The sequence below is a fragment of the Centruroides sculpturatus genome, unplaced genomic scaffold (genome assembly GCF_000671375.1).
Source record: "Centruroides sculpturatus isolate CEXI.00-Female unplaced genomic scaffold, Cexi_2.0 scaffold370, whole genome shotgun sequence".
NCBI lineage: Eukaryota > Metazoa > Arthropoda > Arachnida > Scorpiones > Buthidae > Centruroides > Centruroides sculpturatus.
In genome coordinates this window covers 136,381-158,520 of record NW_019384564.1, presented here as the reverse complement: position 1 = coordinate 158,520, position 22,140 = coordinate 136,381, and the positions used below count along the sequence as shown (strand labels likewise).

At 30.6% G+C, this 22,140-nt stretch overlaps 1 protein-coding gene across 1 annotated transcript; it reads right to left on the bottom strand.

The window, feature by feature from the left end:
• Positions 1 to 530: 530 nt before the first annotated feature.
• Positions 531 to 10,923, bottom strand: LOC111624022 (coiled-coil domain-containing protein 169-like). Its single transcript, XM_023366790.1, has 7 exons — positions 10,820 to 10,923; positions 9,905 to 9,990; positions 7,040 to 7,153; positions 6,920 to 6,966; positions 6,747 to 6,845; positions 6,497 to 6,648; positions 531 to 693 (listed from the first exon to the last, which is right to left on the bottom strand). The coding sequence occupies exons 1-7, from the start codon at positions 10,921 to 10,923 to the stop codon at positions 531 to 533; spliced, it is 765 nt and encodes a 254-aa protein (XP_023222558.1).
• Positions 10,924 to 22,140: the final 11,217 nt, after the last annotated feature.

Sequence of the window (22,140 nt, the reverse complement as noted above, 5' to 3'; positions counted from 1 at the left end):
AAGTTCTTTCTGAATTACCCCGCATATAAATTTAAAAAAAGAAAACATTATACACGCGAACTTTATTAAAATTTTAAAATAAGTAAAATTCGATTATAATCGCGTGAAAGGCTTTTTATTTTTAAATTTAAAATGTCATAGTGATACAATTCTCCGCATACAATAATAGTGAATACATTTGCACAAGGACTCAGATCGAAAGAGACCCGATTAACTTCTGTGATAGTCCATGCACTCCATGATAAGAAAAAAGATTGGTAATTTATTCAGATGCAGGACTTATTTTATATTCTTTTTTTTAAACTTAAATATACTGTACCTTTACAGTAAACAAACATTAAAAAGAAGTACTGTACTTACTTTTTAATACCTAGTATGTTGATTTCGTGTCGAAGTATACAAAGATTTAAAAAAAAAAAAAAACGAATCAAAACTGTTGGAAGAAAATTTATTTCTTAATTTAAAAATTATTTTTACAAGTTATTATGTAGTTTACACCATAATTTGAATATAATGTATTTTTATTGCTACTATGCTTCTGGTTCGTTATTTTCTTCTTCTCCAACTTCTTCTTCTGCTTCTTCGAAATCTTCGTCTGGAGTAGAGTCCAATTTTGGCAAACTTCTTACGGTTGCTATTTTTTTAATTGGCCCCTTCTTCGGGTCGATTACTCGTTGATCAGGTAATATATTCCTATAATAATCGATAGGTAAATAAGTTTCACCATCGAAATTCTACTGTAATGCATTGTATGCAAATGAGCATTGTAGTATGATAGTTTACTTAGATCAAAACTGGACTAAATTTGCGATGATTATTTTTAAATAAGAAAAAAAAACATATGAAAGAAAAGTGAATAAAAGAAACGAAATCAATCTGTACATATCTATCTAGCTATATAATATTAATAATAATAATGTCTGCCATGGAGTGTCAATCGTGGGCTTGAAAGGCATGGCAAACATCCGTACGACCTGGCCCAGAATTCTGTTGACAAAACTGCATCAAACAGCTGGTTAGCTCGGGTTGCCTGTTTGGGGAGACGAAACGCTTTATGATTGCCATACAAGATCAGGTCATAAATACTAAAAACTACAGAAAACATATACTCAAAGATACAACACTCACAAATGACACATGGAGAAAACGTCACATCGTGCTAGAAACTATACAACACATCACTTCCGGTTGCAAGCTCTTGGCACAAACAGATTATTTACATAGACATAATCAAGTAGCAAATATAATATACCAAGAGCTTGCAAAGAAACAAATTATTAGGCATTCACGAACCATACTACAAATACGTCCCACAAACAGTATTGGAAAACACGCACAAAATGTACTACGACAGAGCCATAATCACAGATAAAACAATTAATGAGGAATATTAATTTATACAGTGTTTGATAAAAGTATGTAAATAAATTATTTACATACTTTTATGGATTTTCATTTTCATAATCCAAATTCATATAATAATAACACGATGATAAGTTGAAAAAAATCAATCTTGAAAATATAAATTTTTTTTCATATTCATTTTTCATTCACTTTATTGAATATTAATATTTTTACAGAAATATTGATTTTCTTCGCTGTATTAATAATTAAAATGTATTTCCTTATTCGTGAATAATTCAATTCTATTTCTTTAAACTAAAATTTATGAATAAATTAGTTTAAAATTAGGTATTAATAACATTTAAAAAAGCTATTAATTGAATTTTAATATATCCTAATTTATTTAAAATGTAGTTATAGATAGAATAACACGATTTTTTAATTTATTTTTAAATAAAGACTATGGTTAGCCGAATTTAACTTTGAAATTTATAAATATTTTAAAAAATATTCTCCAATTTTTTCAAATAAAAATATTCTATTTTATTAAAGAAAAAAAAACAAGTAAAATAATACTTTCGATTAACAGTAAGTGTTTTGTAATTCTTGGTACAATCCTGAAGAATCCAAGATCCTATCCATTTCGGATCTTCGGGGGTTGGCTTCTTCAATAGTTAAGTTTTCACTGTCTATTATGGTTGATTCTGTCACATGTCAGCTGACTAGTGGATTATTATGCCTATTATGGTTGATTCTGTCACATGTCAGCTGACTAGTATTTATGAATCATAACATTTAATACAGTCTACTGTATTAAATGTTATGATTCATAAATAAGAGAATGTCTCGTAGAGAAGTTTTTTATATTTCGCGTGAGTTCTTTTGTATACCTGTCATGAGTTTGGCCAGGACCACAGTATGCCCGTGAAGATGAGGACTAACGTGATTGATTGATTAAAGCTGGGTATCAGCATACCATGCTTCTGGCTGGCTACAGTTACGCACATTCATTACGTGACCAAATTGATCAATACAGATGAAAAACGGGAAACGATGCCTTGCACTCAAGATAAATTATTGGGGTGTTAGACCGGGCGGCAAGACATATCAGGCCAAATTACCCACGAAAATTTCTGAGAGTCCGACATAGATTAGAATTATGTTTCACAAGAACGGAAGTCTGACATGAATCACAGTATCCTAGTAGATTAAAATTTCGAATTTTAATAATGTTATTTGTTTTAAACAAAATGGAAAAACTTTGTTTTAAAATTCAGTTTTATTAGGATTTCTGGGAAATTAGGAAGAGCCACATAATTATAATATGGACATACTTTTCTTTCAGAATTTCATAGCTTAAATTAAGATAAACTGTAATTCGATATCTCCATAGCACTATATTATATCTACTTACAATGAAAAACTATCTCCAGTGAATCCAGAAGTACCTAAAGAAGAGTATCTAACTCAAAAATTAAAAATATTTGAATTAGTACTGTTTATTAACAGGTGCTCGTCAATTGTATTGAGAGCGGTCCGATAAACCATATTTGCCATCTTAAATGTTTAAAAACATTCTGAAGTTGTAATAAATAAATTTTGTTCTTGTGTCAATAGGAAGGCCCCTCTAGTCATTCCGTTATATCACAGTCATCACCATCATAAGCGACGTTGACGGTATTATCATAAATAATAATTTTAAGCTTATTAAATTAAAAATATTAGAACTTGCGCACCGTAAAAATTGTTTCGTATATACAAGGTGGCCCAAAAGTCAGTTAATCTAGATATTACTATTTTAAATATCTTGGTCACAACAGCTTACTTAAGATCCATTCACACTATCATTCTAATTGGAAAAATGAAATTATAACAAAACTAACAATAACTTATAAAATTGCATATTATATTTGCATGCATCAATTTAAGTGCATGCAATTAGAGAAATTATCAAGTTTACGAGGCGAACGACCTTACACGTTTAATTATTCAAGTACTGTACGTTCTTTTTGTCTGTTCATTCGTGACACCGACAAAAGTTAACCAACAATATGTCATAAAATCGTTTAGTAGAAAGCTTACAAGAAATTTTTTATCATTGAAAATCACATAAATTAATTTACTAAAATTATTATTCTATAAAGAATTAAATCATGTAGAAGTTATTTCCTATCGCAAATCCTTTCTCAGAAGTTACACCCAGTGTTTGTAATGGTATAGAATTCACAAACACGTTTTGATTAATAGTGAATGATTGATTTGAATTTACAAAATTCATTTTAAATTTTAATCTAGATAAAAATTTTTATAAGAAAATGCATTTTAAAAAACTTTTTTATTGAAACTTCTTAATAATATGAATATTGGCTTCAAGACTGAACAAGGCTGATCTGTCGTCGTAGACCTAAGTTTTAACATTATATATGTATATATAATGTTAATATACATATATGTGTATATATAGGGCATGTTATATGTTTTTAAACTCCATCCTGTACACAATAATAAAGTTTACATTAGGATTAGGGTGAGAGAGTTAATATAAGTATCTAAACTATAGGTATGGCTTGTTTAGCTTGTGTAAATCTGGTCCCGTGTTTTTCAATCATACAAAATTATTTTTTTTACTCAAGTTAGTAGAGTTTCGTGGTATTTATTGGAAGGTTTTGATAAAGTTTGTCATGATTTAATATGGTGTAAAAATTAATAAATATTTTAATTTATTCAGTGGTTAAACGAATGTCGGAAGCACCACTCACGCTTCCAAAGTGTACAGAAACAGAAAGTAGAATAATTTGTCACGCAATTCGAGCGCTAATTTTTCATTTAGAATCAGTAAAAATCAAATTTTGGAAAATGCACCATTTAAGACCAAAATTCTCTTGTTCGAATACTTTATTTTTTCAATTGCTTGTAGAACTATTTGCAATTACTGAAGTAATTGTAAACAATATGGTTAACTGGCTTTTGAACCACAGTATATTTAAATTCGTGAATAAAATATTTTGAAACATTTTATTAGTTTTCGCGGTGGAAAAAGAATCTAAGGACCGTTCTATCGACATTTTATATAAAATATAAAAGGTTGGATTACATTGGATTGATGGGATAAGGCAGCACAAAACATGGGCAATCTGCCCAGGAGGACTTTTATGGTAAATTGGTTCTATTTAGGCGTTCGCATGTAAACAAAGCCCAGAAAACACACGGTCAGTCCGTTGACAAGCGTGAAACTACAACTACCAGTGTTCAGTAATGCTATCCAATCGGCCACTGGTGAACATGTGTAGAAAGTATTTGCTTGGATATACGCTATCCAATTTCCAAAATGGACTTCGTAGAATTTCTTTATTTAATATGAAATTGTAATTATGCAAATAACAGATTAAACACGATAAGATGCTTTAACAAATTACAATATAATAATTATGAATTCTTATTAAGTATTCATTAAAAAAAGTTCTTCAAAATACATTTTAATGATGAGGTACCTTTTATAAGCCCTATTCAGAGAAATAACTCCTTAAAAATGTAATATAAATGTTACGAGCAATTATTTATTGTGACATCGTCACAATGCCTGGATGCAATTTTTAATCATGTTTTTAATTTATTTTAAAATATATGCTCTCCACCTCAAATTAGTACTGTATTGACTTGCCCCTGTATATCATACTTTTCCGTTAGCAATGGAATCGTGCAATGCAGTCATCCATCTCGCTCCTTTCAGGGAAAATTTTAAACTTGAAATAACGTGACTTCCGGTTTGCATTGGAAGTACAGTACTTACATAGTTAATTGGGGCCTGTTTTTCGTTTTTTTCCGTATCAAATTTCTTTATGATTTTTTCAAATAAAATTTATCTGTTTTATTTTATTAAGAAGAATGACTCATACTCAATGTTTCTTCATTACTGTTTCCATGTCGACTGTTTGTTTATTTAAAAAAGAATTCGAAATGAAACTTGATTGTGAAGACATAAGAAATCTTTTATACATCCAGTTTAAAAATAGATGCAGAGTAGTGATAGTGGCACGAAAGATTAACAAATTGCTTGGTTATGCAACTATGAAAGATCGTCAGCTCGAAATTTGTTTAAGCAATTTCGTGAGGGTCTCAATTCTTGCGTTCACAAAAAGAGAATTAGTGGACCTCTGATAGTTAGCACGAGAATCCTGGCTCAATGACTCAGGCGGATAAAATATTGTATGACAACAGAATTATCACAGGATGTCTGTTCAAGAATGATAGCCTGGCGCTGGCTGAAAAAACTTGGAGAAAACAAAAACAAAAACGCTGTTTCACATGAGTTAACACCGTAAATGAACCAACATCTTGTCAATGTTTGTCAACAACAACTCCGTCGCCATCGAAAAGGACGATTTCACAGCCAAATCAACTCATCTACGAAGCCAGTACGATGATCGAGTACGACGAGTCCAGTGGCTGAAGGTGAATGAGATGGCAGATCCAATACCGAAACTGGACAGTTATGGCATGGAAACGGACGTTCTATCTTCTGGTCAATGCAAGGTGTAGTTTATTGAGTGCTTCTTCCTCTTGGTAGCACCATAAATAGCGAAGTCTGTTTTCACTTGGACAGTACAAACGTTTCTGTTCGACCAGTATACAGAAGGGAGCCATAATGAAAGTGTTCCGTCAGGATAACGCACATCCTTATGTTTCACATACGAAGTGTAATAAAATCATTCATGATCTCGGATGGGAAATAATTGGTTACTCGCCTTACAGTCCAGACATTTCTCCCTCAGACTATCACTTATTTTGTTCTCTAAAAAATTTTCTTCGAGGGAAAAATTCACCACAGATGAAGTGGATTTTGCAGTGGAAGCGTTTTTCTGCTCAGAACATGAAAAATATTTTTTAAGAGATGACTCGAAATGTGATCGAAAATAACGGGGAATATATAATCTCATAATATGTTATATTGTAAAAATTTTTCATTCTTTTAAACAAAAACAGGCAAATATCAATAAATACGTTATAATCCTATATATCTATTTATATTGCATTATTAGAACCAGATACACACGCCTGAAACGACCTTTCTGGTAAACCAAAGTATATTTAATACTGTATATAAAAGAGTGGAAACTTTATAAATTAAAAATTCAGCAATACCAAAACTTACAGATATTTTAAATGTCTCGGGCATTTTTGAAGCGAACCAGTTTCGGCAGATTCGACACTCTTCAGTCTGTTCCTCATGGCTTCCAGATTCATCATAACCTCCGTAATCTCGGTCATGTAAGCGTTACGCGTATCGTTATACTTATGAAACGTCTACGGGAATAAAATAATCCTTAAATATTCTGTCCTTACGGTATTTTTACGTATGTATGCACGTATTTGCGGAGGAAGAAAGAATGACTCTTTCATACCTTGGATTCCTTATCCAGTTTCCATTCTGTATCACGTAATTCGTTATATAAAGCGTTACGATCTTTCTCCAATTGTCGGAGATAACGTAGGAGTTGGTTCTACGAATAAACATTACTTACAATTTAAAAGCCTCTTGAATTTTTAAATTTAAAATGTGTTAATTAACGCTCACCTCACTTAAACTATCCAAATCGAGATCGGCTAAAAGAGCTGTAACACCTATTAGATTTAAATGGCAAAGATACGAGTAAAAGATACTACTTTATCTACGTAATACTTAAATTTACTTTACCTTCGTGGCTTTGGTTTCTCGACGTCTCCACTTTGCTTTTCAACCAATCTTTCTGTTGTTGCAATTGATTATTCACTTCCATTTGTGTATAATATCGCACTTTCCATTCGTCTTCTAATCAGAAATATTAAGATAAATACGTGTTTGATAAATTATACAGAAAACTAAAATATATGGTAGTCTATGGAATATAAAATCAGAAGATGGACTTTATAAGGGAAATAATTCAAATTCAAATAAGAAAGACAGTTATGCGATAAGAAGACGACAAATATAAATAAACATCATCCTGTAAAAACAGCATGGTAATGATCATCCATTCTACTGCTATATACGGCGATTGCATTACAATACAAACAAAGGTTAAACAAATGCAAAAAACCAATAAATGTGTGACAAAATATTAATTATTTTCATTTCCGATTTTGGAAATTAATAGATACAAATGAGAGAGAATAATGCTTTTTTTTTAACATAAAAAAAATCTTTTTAGTCTTGAATACCGCATTAAAATATTCACATACATTCAAAGAGGTCGATTTTTGTCATTATATTTGAATTAAAACAGAAAAACATTTAAAAACAGGACAGGAAAATTATCTTGTTCTTTAAAAGATTTCAATATTGTGATGCAAGGAGCTCTTCTACGTCACAGTTTGACGACTTGAAGAAGTTTCGATAAAGAAAATCAATTGAATAATCTGATTCAATCTCTCTAATTTCATCGGAAAATCAGTATATTAACTCCTATTAATAGTTTATAGTCACAATAGATAATATTAATAAACTAATATTTAAAGGAGTAGAAGAATTAATTAATTATTTAATTATTTGAATTTTGTTTTATACAGTTTATGGATTATACAAAATTCTTGATACTGAATCAAATCACTTCTACAAATACTGAAAATAAAATCACCAGTCAGATTATATTTAGTACTCGTCAAATTACCTTTGTACAAAAAAAAATCCTTTAGAAACTGATAACATAGGAGTTTATCATCGTTATAAGTTATCATTCGTATATAACGTTTGCCATTCCATAGAGGACAATTTGATTCGGGCTCCAATTACGCAGGGGGCCTCCAAAATTTAGTATTTTATGCACAAACATGATACGAAAGCCATTAAAAAGAATTTATGTCTGATTAGTCCCGATCCTATCCCACTTATGACACACGAGTTGGCTTAAAAGTCAGTTAACCGTGTTGTTTAAGAGTACTGAAATTATATCAGAGCATTGTAAATTACGTACAGTACGTTTACAGAACAAGAAGAATCTCGTTTTGGACACTTTTTTATAAAGTTTAAAATCAAAATTTTTTCCAATACGATAACAATTTAGTCTTACAATAGTTAACTGACTTTTGGGCCACCCAGTATTTTATTTCAAATTTCAAAGCGTGTGTGACACGTATAATTCCACACACTTTCCCATTACATAAATCGATATATCAAATATTTCAATAAAAACGCAACAGTTCGCAATCTTAAAATAACCCTCATACACTACACGATAAAATATAATATATATTAACTTGAATATTCAACATATAGGGGATAGTAACGTGTGTTACATCCGTGTATAAAGTCGACATCAATTATTCTATCAAGTGATTTTTTTTCCGGTGTTGTCCTGGTGTTACCATGGTTATTCCAACGTTTGACGCCGATAGCATTTGCCACCCTCGGTTCACGATTATAAAAGTTTTATCTAGAAAATGATAGCTTTAGCTCGAAATCCAATATTCCATGATGGATGAAGAATATATATATTTTAAATTTTGACAGTGATAAATTTGCGGTTTTGAGAATTTTGTCACGATAGATTTTTGAAATTATCGATTGTCATAATTCGTGTCGGTGTATCCTATTCATTTAAGTGTGCAATGAGAATCAAACAACTGTTATGGGTCTATAATATGTATATTTGTATTTTTTTTTTTTTAATTTTTCAAAAATAAATGTTATGAGGACTGTTGTCTATTTTGTGAATTGAATTTATATTTAAAATATATCATATACATATATAATTTATTTAAGAAAAATTTTTAAAGAATGTTTGGACTAAAATTTTGTAAAAATACAGATAAATATTTTGGAATTTCTAAACTATTTTTGTAAATTGAATTCCAAGAGAAAACTCTCTCAGGTGTAGGCCTTTCTACTTTTGAATATACAGAAGTTTTAAATGGTCCATGAAAAACAGGAATTTTTATTCTTAAATCGTGTATATTATCTTATATTTTAACTAGAGCATCTTATATTCTATGTAATATTGCAAATTCTGGTACAAGGAACCTTAGTTAAAGCCTGTTTTACACATAAAATAAACAAGCTACAGCTTAAGGCCTATTCTATCAGGATATAAACTTAATACTATTGGTGGAGGATGCCATTTAAATGTTATAGTTTAGGGCCTTAGAGGCCAGGGATAGATTTAGACTTGTTCAGACTCTAAAATTATAGGAAATAGTCAGGAGTTGTGCCAGTATATGGATAGATTGTTGAAGAAAATTGTGGTATTGTCTACATTCTCTGAAATTTCTTTCGTTAAAATAAAAAAAATATATAGCCTAAATAAGCAGATATGTCTGGTACTGTCTGGGAGAAATGTTATAAGGAAAACATTAAACTGAAAGCTATATTAAAGTTTGGTTATTTAGTTTACTATTGTTAATGTTTATCATAAAGTGTCAAGGGAATAAAGATGGAGAAGGGTGAGGTGCCCAGGTTTCAACGTCACAATCGCACTTTTAAATTCTATTTTGTGTATTTTATAGATAAAAATAACGAAAATTCGTTATAAGATCAACATAAAATACGGATGTAAAGTAGAATATTTTTACAAAACCTGAAGCTTACCTTCTCCAATATCTGCATTTTCAAGATCTTGTTCCAGTGTCAGTAAAGTCTCTTGCAATTCCGCTATAGATATATCCAACATCTCTCTATATCAAACAGAAAAAAAAAAAAAGCTATCATTAAAGAAAATCAAACTGTTAAAGAGGACATTAACCTTACTACATTATATCGATTCCTTTATTTTCTAGTTAATCAATAGTAATAATTGGAAACTATGGAACCCTCAATGGAAGAATAGGTTCAACAATCGATCATACTTCACGTGGGTTAACGGAATTAAAGTTTATAATTCCAATGGAATGTATATAGGACTGTATACATGATTATACAAAATACTCTAGCACCTTTGACTCTAGTGTCCGTGAGATGAAAGATCACGATTTAGGTTGTGTCATGCCTTTATCGCGTTCCTAGAGTCTAAACCATAAAGACTGTCATATCACGTTTCCAGGGTCGGGTCGATGAGTTTGGAATGCGTTTTCTGTAAATTAGATTGATTACAAGGTTTAGAAACTCGTTAGTAAATTGGATTTGGTCCAAGCGAATTAGAAAAATAACAAAGTGTAGTTAAGCAATGTAAAAAAAAAAATTTAATGATGGCCTTGCAAAGCTTGTTACCATCGTGATCTTACTGAGAATTTTAAAATATTTTCAACAGTGTCAATAAATTAAAGTGGTTTTCATAACGTATGCAGCGTATTGAATGTACAAACTGCCTAAGTTACATAATACGAATGTAAGCATCGCATTTTATATAACATTTGCCATGTAATGGCTACTGCAAGCGAAACTTCTATCAGAAGAATGCCAACTTAATTATTGTTTACTTTGTAATGGTTATAAATAATATTATAAGAACAATTTTTGATCACTGTACTCATAATTCGTAAAGAAATTATTGAAAATACAACTCACTTCATCTGTTCCTCCGTTTCGACTTCGGCTCTCAAGTCTGCCAGGTCCTTTTCGGCTTCTTTGTAAAGCATTCTGTTTCGGTTTCCTTGCCTTCTGGAGTACATGGTTGCTATGAAACGGGGGTTGTTACTCTCTTCCTTTTTATTGGCATCGACTAGCGGCGAGTAAACGAATTAAAATACTAGCCATCGTTCCAATTGTGTATATTTTTAAACTTCTCCATAAGATATATCGATATTTAAAGATATTAAGAACGAGTTCTTAATCTGTAGACTATTTAAAGATTCATGTAAATGCAATTGATGTAACATTGAAAATGGAGCAATAGTTACTATATAAAAAGTGAGTGATATATAGGGGTAAGTCGAATCTGAGTAATTATAGAAGAGATGCTGTTTTTCTGGAATGAACCGGATCTTGGTAGCTAGACAGGTGAGGTGATGCTCTTTTCGCCTGTTCTTGATCGCTGAATATCCAGTGATCCTGAAGCAATCCCGCTTGGAAAAATCAGGTTTGAACACAGGATTTATGCAGGATTGCGATGTTTGTTATTTCGATTTTTTTCGGTTAAACCATTTATAGCGCAAGCATCAAGCATTTATAATTAAAAATTATAAATGCTTGATGCTTATAACTGACTAACGTATGATTAATAATTATTTGATGCTTGATTAATAAGACATGAAATAATTGAAATTATAGTTTTCTTGTTCCGAACTTCATCAAAGGTGTTCAAACTTTGTAACTTGTTCAAATATTGTAACTTAATACTTAGTCATGTTCTAAATAATAAATTTAATAAGGAAAAATACACTTAACTCTTGAATTTAATGGGGAAAAATGAAAATTTATTTGTAGAGAATCCTCTCTAAATCTATAAGAACTCATCATAAAAAAAAGAAAGAAAAAAAAAAAAAAAGAGAGAAAACTGAATTGACTGACATGTTTAACAAAATGATAAAAACGAAAAATAAATTAAAGGAACTTTAAAATATAGGCCTATTTGTTTGTAATTTTCTATTTTATCGCCATATTTTCTTTAAAATTTCTTAGTTTTCATCAGTTTAGACCAGTGGTTCCCAAAGTGGGCGCTACGCGTCCTGTAGACGGCGAGTAAATCTAGGGGGAGCGAAAAGAAGCAAGTAGGCGGCAAGGGTGCTGGAGGTAGGGTACTAAAAAGTGACCATAAGCACAGGTTGGGTCACTGACAACCTTTCCCTTTCCTCTGTTAAACGAATTAAACAGAAACATTGCGTTTAATGGTTTCCAGATGTGAAAAAAATGCACGGTAAGGACACAAAGTGTGAGGTTCATAGTAAAGTTTTCTTAAGAATATTTCCAACCATTTCTCACACAAGGGAAAATAGGTTTGAGGCATTAGGGCATAACTTTATGGAACAAAGGGGAAGGGGTGTCGTGGATCGAAAAACTTTGGAAATCATTAGTTTAGAACATATGAAATCCACGAGAGCTCACTCACAATTATCATTGGCTGACTCAGATAGAGGGGGATAGCACGATAACCATTCGGCCTTGACCCCGGACACAGGAGGTTCCCAAATTAAGTCGTTTATGTAAAAAGTTGATACGAAAGTTATATTAAATTAAATTTTTTATTGGTTAACTGGTGAACTTATTATATTGGTTTTATTCATATATTTTATTATTTTCCTGGATGTTATAAGAGGGAAAGTAAGGAGATCTGGCAAAAAAATGGCCATTCCAAGATGTTTAATTTTTGGACTTAGGACAGCTTGAAACGCCGAGAAATGCAAAAGAATTCGGAGGTAATTTATGTATGTATGGATGTGTGCGTGCGTGGCACTATTTTGTTCACCCTGTTCGAAGCTTAATAATACCTGTGCTTTTTGTCGAAGATTTCTGAAATTTTGCAGAGAGGTTTGTTCATTAGGAGATTGATGCTATTAAATTTTGGTGGTTAACGGTCGAGGGTGAGTAGATAATGGAGATAGTGTGGATCCAGTAGGGTCAGACTTAATGACGATTTTACTCGTTATTAGCATTTACAATTATTCATAAAACTCGTCCCTACCCTCAAAATTAAGCTTATTGCCATTTTATAATAGTTAAAAAATATAAGAAGTTTTTAAATAAAATATGATAACAGATGGCTCCACAAAAATTTTAAAACTTGCCGGGAAAGATGAGCAACTCGTATTAAATTAATAATTTTTGTCTTAACGTGGCACCATTATTTTCTGGATCCACCAGCCATCTCTAAATGGAATCTTTTAAAAACTTCTATAGCTTCTAAAAACGTAATTAAGAATGGAAATATATTTTTACTAACAATTACGTGTTTGTACGATTTAATTTATAAATCAATTCACCTCTTCACATTGTAAGCGTTGTGTAAATTAATTGAATAATATTGTCAAATAAAATAGCTTTTAATCAATGAAGAGACAATGTAAATATTATAAAAATTCTATCTTTATTTTATTTTACTTTTGTTTATTATACAGTCAATTACTTTCATAACCGAAACAATAAAAAATAAATTTATTGATAGAGTTTATAATTAATCAGTGATCTTGACATTGCATACAGTTAGTTTGTCATAAATCGAGATGCCATTTATTAGAGTCAGTCTACAATCGGTGCGCCTTTATAAGTTGGTCGCAATTAGTATGTCTTATATCGGGGATGTCGTTATCTATTACTCGAGGTTGTCCACAATCAGTGCGTCTTTATTCGTTAGTCGCAATTGGTATTCCATAATCGTTGTCATTATACGTTAGTCAATTCATAAGTGGCACGTTTTGATCCAGGATGTGTGTCAAATTTGTGAAAAATACATTTGATATGTCCGGTATCATAATGTCAGTCCAGTAGATATAAGTCACAATCGGTGTTAGAAGTGTCATAAGTTGGATTTTTTAAATGATGATTGCCGAAATGCAGAATTTTAGAAATTTTGAAATAATCACGAAAGAAATTACATAAAAAAACGAATGAAAACGATGACGATGAATATGTACAAATGAAAATGATGATATATACAATGAACTATGTACAGCAGATCTGGTCTGCAAATTCGAACTTCTCCACAGGGAAGGAGTTCTGTCATGAAATTGCAACAATTAATTAAAATCAGAATAATTGGTAAAGATATATTATAATAAATAAGTTAAANTTATTTTCATTTCCGATTTTGGAAATTAATAGATACAAATGAGAGAGAATAATGCTTTTTTTTTTAACATAAAAAAAATCTTTTTAGTCTTGAATACCGCATTAAAATATTCACATACATTCAAAGAGGTCGATTTTTGTCATTATATTTGAATTAAAACAGAAAAACATTTAAAAACAGGACAGGAAAATTATCTTGTTCTTTAAAAGATTTCAATATTGTGATGCAAGGAGCTCTTCTACGTCACAGTTTGACGACTTGAAGAAGTTTCGATAAAGAAAATCAATTGAATAATCTGATTCAATCTCTCTAATTTCATCGGAAAATCAGTATATTAACTCCTATTAATAGTTTATAGTCACAATAGATAATATTAATAAACTAATATTTAAAGGAGTAGAAGAATTAATTAATTATTTAATTATTTGAATTTTGTTTTATACAGTTTATGGATTATACAAAATTCTTGATACTGAATCAAATCACTTCTACAAATACTGAAAATAAAATCACCAGTCAGATTATATTTAGTACTCGTCAAATTACCTTTGTACAAAAAAAAATCCTTTAGAAACTGATAACATAGGAGTTTATCATCGTTATAAGTTATCATTCGTATATAACGTTTGCCATTCCATAGAGGACAATTTGATTCGGGCTCCAATTACGCAGGGGGCCTCCAAAATTTAGTATTTTATGCACAAACATGATACGAAAGCCATTAAAAAGAATTTATGTCTGATTAGTCCCGATCCTATCCCACTTATGACACACGAGTTGGCTTAAAAGTCAGTTAACCGTGTTGTTTAAGAGTACTGAAATTATATCAGAGCATTGTAAATTACGTACAGTACGTTTACAGAACAAGAAGAATCTCGTTTTGGACACTTTTTTATAAAGTTTAAAATCAAAATTTTTTCCAATACGATAACAATTTAGTCTTACAATAGTTAACTGACTTTTGGGCCACCCAGTATTTTATTTCAAATTTCAAAGCGTGTGTGACACGTATAATTCCACACACTTTCCCGTTACATAAATCGATATATCAAATATTTCAATAAAAACGCAACAGTTCGCAATCTTAAAATAACCCTCATACACTACACGATAAAATATAATATATATTAACTTGAATATTCAACATATAGGGGATAGTAACGTGTGTTACATCCGTGTATAAAGTCGACATCAATTATTCTATCAAGTGATTTTTTTTCCGGTGTTGTCCTGGTGTTACCATGGTTATTCCAACGTTTGACGCCGATAGCATTTGCCACCCTCGGTTCACGATTATAAAAGTTTTATCTAGAAAATGATAGCTTTAGCTCGAAATCCAATATTCCATGATGGATGAAGAATATATATATTTTAAATTTTGACAGTGATAAATTTGCGGTTTTGAGAATTTTGTCACGATAGATTTTTGAAATTATCGATTGTCATAATTCGTGTCGGTGTATCCTATTCATTTAAGTGTGCAATGAGAATCAAACAACTGTTATGGGTCTATAATATGTATATTTGTATGTTTTTTTTTTAAATATTTTTAAAATCTTTTAAAATCTTCAATCTCATATATTAATCTTGAACTGGATTATTGTAAAATACATACAGAAATACCCTATTTCAGCAACTATTTTTTTATTTATTTAACGTTTTCGGCTATCTTTGAATCCATCATCAGGATCGAACACTTTTAAATAGAATTCTTTAAAGTTTAAATATAATGTTCCAAACAAGAATTGTTTAAAATATGTAATTGAAAGAGAAGAAATCAAGCGAAAACATTATAAATTGTGGACACAAGTAAACGTGTACAACAATAATGAAACTATACAGAGTAAAATAAATAAGTAAATAAAACGAAATATTTGCTTTAGCCTTTGGTATCATCATCCACTATTTAGAAGATACTTTCCAGCTTCTGATAAGCAAGCGGCATCCTTATGGTTTATGCACGAATTCTTAAATTAATATTGTGCTTGTATACATATGTTTTCTCTTAGAGTTTTGCCTGCTTGTTGGTCCTCTATAGTTTTTAAAAGTTGCATCTGCACGTTCGTTGCCAATGTTGCCCTAATGGACTGTAGTCCAAGAAAGATAGTTGTTAGTACTGTGCTGGTGTATCCAATTTATATTGTTAACCAGGGGATGAATACTGTAAGGTCTCTTTTTATGCGGATTATTTTTATGCGATTTTGAAGTTGTGCGGTTTGTATTTCATCCAAAAATTTCTTGGACAAACATACATATAGGCTTGTTTAAGCCCGCGTATAGACAGTCTCCAAAAATCGTGGAACACTCAAAGCTCACTCCATTTGTTCCACTGACATATAACGTTTATGGATGTAAAGGACAGCTAGATCTACCTTCATCGCTTTAGTTCCTAGCAATTTTTGATGTAAATGTAATTAAACATAAAAAATACTTAAAACTGAAAAAAACGAAAGAAATGCGTTAATTTTGAAGAAAAAGCTTCAAAGTTTAACTTCCTTTGTCTCGCCCTTCTGTGAAATTTAACACCGATGAGTCATTGTTTACACATCTGGATGACCTTGAACACAGCTGGAGTTGGATTTCCCGGGGCATTCTCATAGACGTCGCGGGAGGACAAGGGTTTAAAGTAGGGTGAACACTAGCTGGCCGTATATTTTTAAATATTTTTAAAAAATTTGGAGACTTAAAAAACATTCCAAAAATTCAAAAAAAAATTTCAAAAATGGCCTTAAGGACCGTGTTTTATGTAACGCTATGTAACCTGCCCGAGTTAACTCGGGCGAGGAACTAAAGGGGTTTTAATTAACTCTTCACATCCAGATGTCAGTGATTTGTTTTTAGAGTGAGCTTTTGCAATTCGGGGATTCCCCTTGTACATGATACTTACCATCGACAAGTCGCTATTACATCATTCTGAGTTTCGCATTGAAAGGTATAAACTGTAATTGTTTTGAAATTAAATTTTATTTTAGCGGTGTTTTGTTCATTTTTATAATAAGTAGCGAGTTTAAATTTTGCTGATTTCAAGTTGCAGTAATAAGCAGCCTATTTCTTTTAATTTCTGCAAACTTTTTTATGCGGTTTTAAGTTAATTTTAACTCGTTGTTTTGGTTTTATGCGATTTTAGAAAATTACGGAATGTATCCCTACTTTTTCAAGGCAAGTAAAGTCTTTTTTATGCGAATTTTTTATATGCGCTTTTCTGTAGAACGTATCCACCGCATAAAACGAGACCTTACAGTATTACTTTTCTTACTAACGTAAATGGCAGTAATGCTATCGGCAATTATATGTATATTATCGTGTCTGTAGTTCTCAGAGCTCCATTTGATAGCTTCCGTTATGGCTAAAATTTCAAACTGAAGAACGCTACAGTCATGACCCAGCTTTGTACTGTTCAGTGTGTATCTCTTCACTATTTACATAGGTGATGAAGCTGCAGTCCACTCCTCCACCCACCTTAGAGCCATCAATGTAAATATTGATGACTGACTCGGGAGGTGTGGCGGAATGGCGGAAAAGTAAACCTTGTATCCCGGGGTTCACCGTGTAATCACAGGCGATATGCTATTCAATTTCATTAAATTGATGTCCTTGTTATTAACAGCAGCATTTCGATTTTGCTTCATCCGCCATTTTTTCGCTCACAAACTGATGTGGAGATCCACTGGTGGTCTTCGAGCCATTATTTGTAGACACTAACTCTCTCAGGTGTAGGCCTTTCTACTTTTGAATATACAGAAGTTTTAAATGGTCCATGAAAAACAGGAATTTTTATTCTTAAATCGTGTATATNATGCTATTCAATTTCATTAAATTGATGTCCTTGTTATTAACAGCAGCATTTCAATTTTGCTTCATCCGCCATTTTTTCGCTCACAAACTGATGTGGAGATCCACTGGTGGTCTTCGAGCCATTATTTGTAGACACTAGTAAGACTGGTATTGTATTGTACGCCTTGATAATATACAACAGTGGGCTGCTAGTAATTTTTACGCTTGTGCGAGAGATGGATGGCATTGTCTCAATTATATGTTAATATCGGCATAAAGATCATATCATATATCATGCCCATGGACTTGATGATAGTCCCCAGTTATTTTTTGCAATCTTGCCGAAAGACTGGAAAATAAGGGTCAGTATGCTTTGTTACATAGCTGATGTGTGGGGATCAGGATAACTTGTGATCCAAGATGACCCCAATAATTTAATAGTTTTGGAAATTTTGATACTGTTATTGGCCATTTTAATAGTTGGGAGTCTCCTATAAAGATGTGGCTTATCAGTCTTACTAAAAACGATACCTTCCATTTTCTTCGGGTTAAAATAAAGCTTATATTGTTTGCCCCATAAGATAATATTAGTGAGAATATTCGTGCTCTTTTGCTCTAGATCAGCTCTTGAACCTCCGCCCACTAACACAAAGGCATCATCGGCATATGCAATGGAGTGGTGGTGGCCAAATTCCTGCACCAGGAACCGGTTTATATATATAACCTGTATCAAAATCACCACCAATTTAATTTAATAGATTATTATTTTACATTTCAACGTCAAAGAAATATAAAGTTTGTGTTAACGAACTTTATATTACTTTTGTATTGCTTCATTTCAAATTTTAAGTTATAAAAGCAAAATATTTCTGTAATTTATCGACTTCCCTTATTCTGTAATTATAAATTTAGTGTCCAAGTAGCGTGACTTATACAAGTAAAATAAAATTTAAAAAAGTTTATGCTTTTATTGCACGCAAAAATTTGTCTAAACTCCGTTTCTATTTTTATCTTCGTAGCCTAACCACGGAATCTATATACTTAACAGGGCTAAAATTTCATCACTCGAAATGCGGTCTACTAAACTAAATCTTAAATTTTCTATCCAAATAACGAAGCGGGACGGCACAATCGATGCATTTAGTACAACAAAAAAAAAAATTCTGTAGTTAAGTGAATAGATCTATTGAATTTTTTCATGACAATATAATGATAGCTTCATATATTTTGGCGATTGATTGTAACTTTTTCTACATTATCAAATTAAAAATAACGATTTTCTGTTAGTTCATGATTTTTCTATTTTCATACTTATAAATCCATCATTAGAAAACACATTAACTACAGTTCCATTCAGCCAGAGTTTGCGTAAAAAGTTGTGCACTAAGTCATTCTTTAGAATTTATTGTTGTAAAATTGACAAAAATCACATCGAACAGATCTTAAATCAGTTATAGGCTATTTGATCTTTGCCACCACCACTCTTGAATTTTAAAATTCGCTGTTGCACCCCTAGAGATACATTCACTCCAGGAATAAAAAGCAATTGAATTATATCTTAATAAAAATAACTATTTAAAACAAGGAAATTGTATAAATATCTTTAATGTTTTCCGAGATAGCTGGTCTTCACCCCACCAAATAAAAACAGACCTATTCCTTGTACTCATTTTAATAAAAATATACACTTAATTCCAGCAAGTACACAATAGCACTTAAGATATACAGGGCTTGAGAACGAGGCGGGCACTACTCTTCTCCGAAAATCATTAAAATATACAGACAAATCATCAAGTGACGGAAAAATCTTTTATCAAAATAAACTTAATTTATATGACGTTTCTTCCATAAAAAATTGAGGCCCTTTGTGTGTGAGCTTGGGTCAAAAAATCCTATATCAAGGTTTTGAATCATTTAAAAAAAATATGTATCTAATTTTTAAGATAGAACGATAGATTGTCCTATCGGTTTTTACTTTTGAATTTATAAGACAATAATTTTTAATCATTATTTTAAATTGATTTATTTATTAAATTGATTAATTTACAAGCTTTAAAAACAGAAATGAAGTAGTCCAAAAGAGTAAACGGATGTTAAAATAATCTTAAAAAATATATTTAATTTAACTGACTTTTGAGCTATTTTATATATAAGTGTTTCAAACTAGTTTCTATAATATTTATATCAATTAAAATATTGTAATGTACTAATATTTTATAACTAAGTATATATACAGTTCTACACATATTTTTTTTTAGGAAAGAATTACTCTAAATTTGTAACAAAAATTTGTGGTAGAGTGAAGAACTCCCTGTATATGTATATAGTTTATTCAAAATCTTTATTCATTTATTCAGAAGACAATTATTTTTCTTTCCATTTAAAATAATGAAAATGTACTATGAATAATAATTATTCACTTAGGTTAGTTATCAATTCTAAACTTAATTTCATTTTTAAAATATCAACAAACTTTACATGAGCTATTCACAAGCCAGATGGGATTAACTCCATTAGTATATCATTGAAACAATTGTTATTATTTTTACATTTTTCACATAGCATTGTTTCATATCTTGTTACATTAAATATAGCTTTAATTTAACAACATATAAAAAAATACATTCTACAATGTTTGTTTAAATTTAAAGTTTAAAGAAATTTTAAAAAGTAGTATATATTAACAATTTCTCTACATTTTGTTTTGTGGAGTTAATCAATTTGGCAAATGAGTAACTCATATATAAACTTTTTCCTTTCTACATCTATTGAACAAAATTTATTAATTTACTCTAATAAAAAATTAAAATATATGTAATCTTTTTTATATTAGAAGTTTAAAAAATTGCATTTGTGACTAAATTTCTATTCTGTATATTTTAGAAATTTACTCTTAATTGTTATCTTTTTATTTCATTATTACACAATTTCTTGATGCTGGATATTTGGATGAACCTGTTTCAACTACTTTCATTAAGAACTGTTTAAAAAAATTATAAAATCTTAAAACATTAAATATCAATGACCTATTTAATTTATCACAATTAATCATTGGTATATACAATGGTATTTATCTATTAAATCATATAATTTAAGTTTTATATCTCTGTTCTTCAGACAATAATTTCAAAATTTATTCTCACTTTTTCCAGTTAAAATTAGATATTTATGATAGAAACAGATAAAATTTCAGCCTTGAAAAGTGTTTCTTTATGAGTCATTGACCTTTACCTTTAAAATTTCATTAATTTTGTTGTTTAATTTATCTATATTTCAACAAGTCCTATTCTCCCTAAATTTTAAAAAACATTCTCATAATTGAGAGGCTTAGTGGAAAACCATATATTCTACAAAACTACAAGAAATGAGTCATTACTAAAAATGTTTCTTAGAAGATAAACTTTCTTGGTTCAGTTATGCCCTGAGTTGTACACATACATTAACAAAACATTGCATATTAAACTGCTGGTGAATTGAAACATAAATCCGCTTTTTCTTAAAAACTTCCTAATATGGGATATACCATTTTCCCACCAAACCCCTCAATTAATAATTCCTTTAATTCCTCTAAACATAAGTTTTATAGTAAAACATAAAAATTTCATGTTTTATACTTTTAAATTCATTTAAAAGCATAAAAAATGTGCTCAGTGGTACTCAACCAGTGCGCTGCAACACGATGTGTTATTAACTTCTCATTGATGTGCTACAAAATTTCAAAAATTGCAAGTTATTGTCTACTTTTAAATATTATATAAAAGATTGCATTACTTTGGCATTGCTATGCTTAATATAAGGACATCTGTGATGTAAATTGGCTCATCAGTATGCCACCAAAAATTGTGACCATCAGCTCAAAGATTGAAAACAACTAATTTAAAGTATTTGTTTAATGAAATAAAATTATTATTATAAATATATTATTTATTCAAATTATCTAATTTTTTTAAACAAATGTCATTACTAAAGAAAAAAAGAAAATAAAATAGACCTTTAAAAGCTCCAATTCTGATTATAATAATTTTTATGGTAGTTTAAGCTGGAGAATAATTTCCCATCTCTTAACTGTAGTGCTCAATCTTAGTGCCAGCCTTAAAATGAGGAATGGGATTCAAACCCAATCCAGATCCTACAATCTATCATAGATATTGCAAATCAGGGTATCATTCTTTATTATTCATCCATTGTAAATCAGGCATGTCCATAATAGACATAATTGAGGCTAGTTTTAGATACTTAATATGTTAGTGCTTCATGTATCTTTAATGCAACCTTCCCTTATTGATTACCTTCCTGGCTGCTTAGTCTTGAGTTTTGTGAACAGCAATACAAATATGTAGAGAACAAAGCATGTATGGTACAAACCTATTTAGTGAGGAAATGGGTTGTA